We start from the raw sequence: 8,366 nt of genomic DNA, 5'->3' as shown, positions 1-8,366 counted from the left end.
AATCAATTACTTTTAGGTATGTAACAGTATATATATACAATACAATTGGATTTGAGTTAAATTTTTATACTAATAATACATATTTCTTGCAAAACTAAAGTAATTTTTTTAGTTTTTTAATTAGAATGTATTTTTAAATATCATGAAAAGTTTATTAAACAAGTAAGTTGTTATCCACTATTATTTTGGTTTCATCCAAAATTATGTTTTCAAATTTAAATGAATGCCAAAAGAACATGTTACTATAAAATAAAGGTTAACTGTTAATTTTTATAGTTGTACCAAATTTTTATTTAGTTAAGTTATTACAGTTTAAAAATTTATAATTAGTTCTCTATACTAGATAAAAGTTACAATTAAATACTTACTAAGCTAATTGTTATTTTTCACGAAAAAAAAGTAAAAAATATAATGATTTTAAAAAAATTGCTTTTAAAAAAATTATAATTCATCCTATATCAAATATAAAAAATAATATTTTAACAAAAATATTTAAAAAAAAACCTAATTGAAAGTTTTTATCTAATATAAGGAGTTAATTATAATTTTTTAAACTACATAAAAACCAAACTAAAGTTTTCGTAAAATTATAAATACTTTTAAAATAATTAAGCCTAAAATAAAACATATGATAGTTCTAATTATATGTATAATTTGAATAAGTATTAATTAAAGTAGGAACAATAATGAGAAGTGTTCAATATTTTTGGGGGCCGACTAATTTTATCTGAAGGCATTATAATTTATATAAAAAAATGGCTGACTTTTGCATTGTCAATTATACAACCGACACGCAATATACATCGANATAATTTGAATAATTAAAGTAGGAACAATAATGAGAAGTGTTCAATATTTTTGGGGGCCGACTAATTTTATCTGAAGGCATTATAATTTATAATTTATAATGGCTGACTTTTGCATTGTCAATTATACAACCGACACGCAATATACATCGACCACCCACCCTAATGCCATGTAAACAGTGTTTCGTAACCCTTTTTTCATTGACTAAGTTGGAAGAACTACAAGACATATATAAAGAAAGCGAAAAGCGAAAAAAAAACATATAAACCAAAAGAAAATGATCACTTCTTGCTCATGATAAAAGAACATACATTTTTTCTTACAAAACAAGAACAAAAAACATAAAAGCATTTTTTTCATAAACTAAGTCATCCACTAAACTTATTACAAATACAAAAGATTTTAACTTCTGTAAATGAGAGACAAAAATCTTTTATACCGAATTCGAAAACACATATTATATATGTATTCTTAATTTATAAAGATTATGAACTGGTAATATCTTTTTTTTACGATAAAAACATGTTCGAGACTAATAAATTTCACTGCAAAAAATATATTAAAAACCAAATAAAAATGTCATGTTCGAGGTTTCCCAATGATAATTTTTTTTTATTTTAAGAAATTCAAATTTAAAATTGTTACTTAAAAGGTACCTGACCATAGAGGGTAATTTGGATGAAAGAAGAGTTAAAGGGGAGAAGGTATTGACAGAGAGAACAGAGAGAAGAAAGGAAATTCATTGATTGAACTCAGATTGAAAAGCAAAGCTTGTGTATAGTGATGAGAATGGTTGCTTATATAGAGAGGTGAGAACAGAGAAGTTGTAGGAGAAGCTTCCAGCACCTTTTAAGAGTTTCTCAACTAACTAACTATCTAACAGCAATAACAGAAAGTGACAAAAAGCGTGAAAGAAAAATTACACACGTGCTATAACTCCTATCATCATCTCTAGTTATCTGCTTTTGTTGAATACTGAATATCAGTTAACACTTCAGCTCCTTTCTTCATCATCTCTGGTTGTTGTCATTCTGACTGGTGATTTGTTGCTGATCACAAACACTCAGCCTGCCTCGAAAATGAAGGAAACTCTCAAAAGGGACTGCTTTTGTAAGGATATCTGCTATTTGAACTGAGCCTGGGATGTGGCTAACTCGAATTGTCTTTGTGTTGACATAGTTTCGAACGAAGTGCAGATCTATTTCAAAATGCTTGGACTTCGAGTGAAGGATGGGATTGGCAGCAAGTAAAACAGCACTCAAATTGTCACAATACAGCATTGGCGCCTCAGGTGAAGGATGCTACAGCTCACTCATCATAGTCTTTATCCAGGACAGCTCTGCTACTGCCTCTGCCATACTTCTATATTCAGCTTCAGTGCTTGACCTGGCCACTACTGTTTGCTTCTTTGACGCCCAAGAGATTAGGTTGGCTCCAAGAAATATACAATAGCCACTGGTGGATTTCCTATCATCTGGATCTCCAGCCCAGTCTGAGTCACTGTATGCAGTTATTCCCATGGAACTCTCCTGTTTCAGATGCACATAAAATTTAAAAAACAAAAAATATTAAAAATAAAAATAAAAAATAAAAACGCAAATCAAACCCACCCTAATTTCTTATGCCATGTAAACAGTGTTTCGTAACCCTTTTTTCATTGACTAAGTTGGAAGAACTACAAGACATATATAAAGAAAGCGAAATAAAACGAAAAAACATATAAACCAAAAGAAAATGATCACTTCTTGCTCATGATAAAAGAACATACATTTTTTCTTACAAAACAAGAACAAAAAACATAAAAGCATTTTTTTCATAAACTAAGTCATCCACTAAACTTATTACAAATACAAAAGATTTTAACTTCTGTAAATGAGAGACAAAAATCTTTTATACCGAATTCGAAAACACATATTATATATGTATTCTTAATTTATAAAGATTATGAACTGGTAATATCTTTTTTTTACGATAAAAACATGTTCGAGACTAATAAATTTCACTGCAAAAAATATATTAAAAACCAAATAAAAATGTCATGTTCGAGGTTTCCCAATGATAATTTTTTTTTATTTTAAGAAATTCAAATTTAAAATTGTTACTTAAAAGGTACCTGACCATAGAGGGTAATTTGGATGAAAGAAGAGTTAAAGGGGAGAAGGTATTGACAGAGAGAACAGAGAGAAGAAAGGAAATTCATTGATTGAACTCAGATTGAAAAGCAAAGCTTGTGTATAGTGATGAGAATGGTTGCTTATATAGAGAGGTGAGAACAGAGAAGTTGTAGGAGAAGCTTCCAGCACCTTTTAAGAGTTTCTCAACTAACTAACTATCTAACAGCAATAACAGAAAGTGACAAAAAGCGTGAAAGAAAAATTACACACGTGCTATAACTCCTATCATCATCTCTAGTTATCTGCTTTTGTTGAATACTGAATATCAGTTAACACTTCAGCTCCTTTCTTCATCATCTCTGGTTGTTGTCATTCTGACTGGTGATTTGTTGCTGATCACAAACACTCAGCCTGCCTCGAAAATGAAGGAAACTCTCAAAAGGGACTGCTTTTGTAAGGATATCTGCTATTTGAACTGAGCCTGGGATGTGGCTAACTCGAATTGTCTTTGTGTTGACATAGTTTCGAACGAAGTGCAGATCTATTTCAAAATGCTTGGACTTCGAGTGAAGGATGGGATTGGCAGCAAGTAAAACAGCACTCAAATTGTCACAATACAGCATTGGCGCCTCAGGTGAAGGATGCTACAGCTCACTCATCATAGTCTTTATCCAGGACAGCTCTGCTACTGCCTCTGCCATACTTCTATATTCAGCTTCAGTGCTTGACCTGGCCACTACTGTTTGCTTCTTTGACGCCCAAGAGATTAGGTTGGCTCCAAGAAATATACAATAGCCACTGGTGGATTTCCTATCATCTGGATCTCCAGCCCAGTCTGAGTCACTGTATGCAGTTATTCCCATGGAACTCTCCTGTTTCAGATGCAAGCCATAGCTGGCTGTTCCATTGAGATACCTTAGCACGCGTTTGACCAGCCTCCAATGAGACTCTAGGGGAGCTTGCACAAACTGTGACAACTTGTTAACACTGTAACATATCTCAGGCCTTGTTATGGTCAGGTATTGCAGGCTGCCAATGATTGACCTGTACAGCTGTGGATCACAAAAGCTTGATCCTCCAAGGGCTGTGATCTTTGTTGTGGAAGGCAAAGGAGTGTGACACGGTGCACAGCCCACCATGCCAGCCTTCTTTAGGACCTCACCAATGTACTTTTGTTGAGTAAGCACTAGCCCCCCATCACACGTTTTATTCACTTGGATTCCAAGAAAGTAATGGAGATCTCCCATGTCTTTCAAGGCAAACTTGGCATTCAACTTTGCTATGACATCCCTCACAATTTCTGGGGATTCTCCAGTGACTATGATATCATCAACGTACACAAGCACATAGGTCTTTAGTCCACTGAATTCCTTAATGAAGACTGAGATGTCAGATTTGGTGGCAACAAAGCCAATCTCTCTTAAACCACCAGCCATCTTATGGTACCACTCTCTTGGGGCTTGCTTTAGTCCATAGAGCGCTTTGGTGAGTTTGCACACCAACAATGGATCTCCTTGTTCATAACCTGGGGGCTATTTCATGTAAACTTCCTCTGTCAAGTCACCATGAAGAAAAGCATTGTTGACATCTAGCTTCCTAATTGCCCAGGACTTTGATACAGCAATGGATAATATGAGCCTAATGGACACAGGCTTCACTACAGGACTATAAGTTTCTGTAAAATCTGAACCAGGCTTCTGAGCATACCCTTGAGCAACTAACCTTGCCTTATGTTTCTGTAAAGTTTCATCTGCATTATACTTTAATCTGAAAACCCACCTGCTGCCAATTGCTTTTGTTAGGTGGAAGACTCACCAACTCCCATGTTTTGTTTTTTATTAGAGCATCATACTCAACATCCATAGCTGCCTTCCACTCTGAAGATTTGAGAGCTTGTGTTACTGATCTTGGTTCAACACTTGCAAGGAAGATCTTTGGCTTGACTATACCAGCTTTACTCCTGGTGATCATTGGGTGAGAGTTGACTGCTGCAGTTTGATAAAGAGGTGCTGATTCTTCAGAGGTTGGTAGCACAGTTTCAATGTCATTAATGGGAATTGAAACTGAAATTGAAGAGGCTGCTGTTGGCATTTAGGTTATAAGAGTAGCACTGATTGAGGGTGTGACTGCTGGTTGCTGGAGTGTTGCTGATTGCTGGTCGTTGGTATTGCTGTTAGAGGGCTGTAGGCTTGAAGCTTGCTCCCTAAGGCTTGATTGCTGAGGACGATTGTGTATGATTTCAGTTGAGCTTGGAAGGAGTCTTGGAATGGTTGGCACACTAGGTGAGGTATCTTGTCTATCTGAGACATGTCCATTGTGAGCAGGATTTGTTGCTTGTCTATAGGGGAATTGGTCTTCAAAGAACACCACATGAGGGGTGATGATGACTCTTCCATCTTGGCTGAGACATTTATAGCCTTTGTGAGAGGTTCCATACCCAATAAAGGTGCAGGGGGAGGATCTGAAGTCCAGCTTATGCTTGTTGTAAGCTCTCTGATGAGGAAAACACAAACAGCCGAAGACTCGAAGTTGTTCATATGAGGGCTTTTTGTTAAACAATTTCTCAATGGGAGACATTCCATTTAGGACTGGTGTTGGCAGCATGTTTATCAACTTTGCAGCAGTAGTAAAAGCTTCTCCCCAGAATTTGGTAGGCATAGACGCATTGGCAAGTAAGGTAAGTCCCATTTCAACCACATGACGATGTTTCCTTTCAGCAGCTCCATTCTGCTGGTGAACATGAGGGCAGGAAAACCTGAAAATAATTCCTTTTTCCTGCAACAGCTTTGATAAGCTCACATACTCAGCAGCATTGTCACTTTGCAGCATCTTTAGTTTAGTGTTCAATTGTAACTCAGCAGTTTGTTGGAAGTGATTAAATACTGATTTTAATTGAGCTCTAGATTTAATTAGGTAAAGCCATGTAAATTTTGAAAAGGCATCAATGAAGTTTACAAAATACCAATGTCCATTATTGTCAGCAATAGGAGCTGGCCCCCAAATATCAGAGTGTACAAATTCTAATGGATAATTGTATACAGTTTGTGAAAGGAAAAAAGGTAAATGATGAGATTTGCCAATACAGCAGGCTGAACAAGCAATTTTGGTTACAGGAAGTGAAATATGACAAGATTTTAACACCCTTGACATAACACTACGGTTGGGATGTCTTAATCTAGCATGCCAAACCAGCAAGTTATCTTTATTTCCTACGGATGCAGTGAAAGCTTCTGGAAAGCTTTGAAGAGTTGTGAACTTATAGAGGCCTTTGTGAACAATGCCCTGAAGCACTATCTCTTGAGTGTCTTTGGTTTTTATGCAGCACCTATCATCATGAAATTCAAAAAAAACTTGGTTGTCACAGCAAAACTGATATACACTCATAAGGTTTTTGGTAATTTCAGGCACACACAACAGTTTTGTAAGATATAACTTTCTAGAGCTCAAATCAGATTTAATACACGAGTTACCAACAAAAGAAATGTGCAAACCTGTTCCATTGCCAACAATGACTTGCTTATTGCCACAGTACTCTTCGTTTTCTAACATGTTCTGCTCATTGTGAGTCATATGATGAGTAGCTCCAGAATCAGGATACCAGTTCAGGTCCTGAATTGTGGCAGGTGTTGCCATTACATTACAACAGTTGGCATGAGGCTGAGAAATATGCTAAGAGGCCTGATTGCTTCTATTTCCACTGCTGTATCCTAACCTGTTTTGATTTCTATGGCTATAGTCTCTGTTGCTATATGCCTGGTTGTGTCCACTGCTATATCCTTCATTGTTGTATCCTCCATTTCCATTTTCATACTCTCCTTCATAGGTGTCTTCACTGTACCTATACCAGCAAGTTCTTGCTGTATGACCTACTTTGTTACAAACCTGACATTGAGGTCTCTCATTCATATAGCCTCTTGGATTCTGCAATCTACCTCCTCGATTGAACTGGCCTCTATGGAATTGTCCTTCATTTGGTTGTTCTTGCAGTGAGGAGTCTTGAGTAAACCTTCCTCCATTGAAAGCACTTCTGCCTCCTCGAGACATTCTTCCTCCTCTTCCTCGAAAGCCACCTCTAAAACTTTCTCTAGCGAATTGAGCAAGATTAGCTTGTACAAATGCTTCAGGCTTTCTAAACCTGGAGAGCATACTCTCATGTGCGAGCAACAAGGCTTCCAATTCAGCCACTGTTATGCTTTGAGCTCTTGCTAACACAGAGGTGTACACTGAGGAATAATCTTCAGTAAGACCATGCAAGATCGCATTTACATGATCGCTCTCATTGATTACCTCTCTTACAGAAACCAATGCATCAATAGTTCCTTTAATTGAAAGTACATACTTTGTCACGGATGCTCCGATCTGAAGAGTACTGAGCTTGTATTTCAGCTGCATCACCTTTGCCTTGATCTGAGAGGCGAAGTGATCCTCCAACCTCTTCCACACTTGATGAGTGTAGGTACATCCAACCATTCGCGTAGTGAACGGCTTGCTCATTGAGGCTAAGAGCCAAGACTTTAGCAACGCATCTTGCTTTTTTCACTGTTGATACTGTGGATTCAACACTGCATCAGTTTCACCGTCTTCAACTACATACTGTCAAGGAATTCCTCTTCCTGTGACATGATTCAACATATCATTCCCTTCAATTGTTGAGAGTGCTTGATCTTTCCACTGCAAAAAGTTGTCCTCATCCAGCTTCATTGAGATCGGTGTTGCAATGAATCCCTGAGCCATCGTAAGAAGCTAGGGTTTTCTTGTTCTTGAGACTTAGTCTTTGCGGAAGCTATGGCACCATATACTCTGATACCATGAAAGGTACCAGACTATAGAGGGTAATTTGGATGAAAGAAGAGTTAAAGGGGAGAAGGTATTGACAGAGAGAATAAAGAGAAGAAAGGGAATTTCATTGATTGAACTCAGATTGAAAAGCAAAGCTTGTGTACAGTGATGAGAATGGTTGCTTATATAGAGAGGTGAGAACAGAAAAGCTGCAGGGGAAGCTTCCAGCACCTTCTAAGAGTTTCTCAACTAACTAACTATCTAACAGCAATAACAGAAAGTGACAAAAAGCGTGAAAGGAAAATTACACACGTGCTATAACTCCTATCATTACTTAAAAAAATTAATCTGCTTGTGGCCCTACAAGGAAACCGGGTGTTACCTGCGGTAAAATACCAGCCCTTTTTCTAGAACGCTGCTGTTCGAGTGAGCTGCTGCAATTCTTCATGCGTTTTCCTATTTAAAATGGTTTATTTTAATTAATTTTCATGTTGGTACCTAACTTCTCTAATCCAACTTATGAGACAAAAAATGATAAATTAAACCTAAAACTGTTAGAAAATTATTTTAATTTTTTAATTTGTTTGTAAACAATATATATATAATTATAATCACAAATTATGCTATTTCAAATTAAATTATTTATATAATGGTGATCTCATAATA

At 36.4% G+C, this 8,366-nt stretch overlaps 2 protein-coding genes across 2 annotated transcripts; both read right to left on the bottom strand.

The window, feature by feature from the left end:
- On the bottom strand, nucleotides 3,566-4,357 carry LOC107606473 (uncharacterized mitochondrial protein AtMg00810-like). The gene has a single exon (XM_016308535.1). The coding sequence runs from the start codon at nucleotides 4,355-4,357 to the stop codon at nucleotides 3,566-3,568; it is 792 nt and encodes a 263-aa protein (XP_016164021.1).
- Nucleotides 6,591-7,391, bottom strand: LOC107606474. Its single transcript, XM_016308536.1, has one exon. The coding sequence runs from the start codon at nucleotides 7,389-7,391 to the stop codon at nucleotides 6,591-6,593; it is 801 nt and encodes a 266-aa protein (XP_016164022.1).

This window comes from Arachis ipaensis, chromosome B07, assembly GCF_000816755.2.
Source record: "Arachis ipaensis cultivar K30076 chromosome B07, Araip1.1, whole genome shotgun sequence".
NCBI classification, from domain to species: domain Eukaryota; kingdom Viridiplantae; phylum Streptophyta; class Magnoliopsida; order Fabales; family Fabaceae; genus Arachis; species Arachis ipaensis.
Note: the sequence above shows the minus strand (reverse complement) of the source record. Positions and strands in the feature narration are given on the sequence as shown.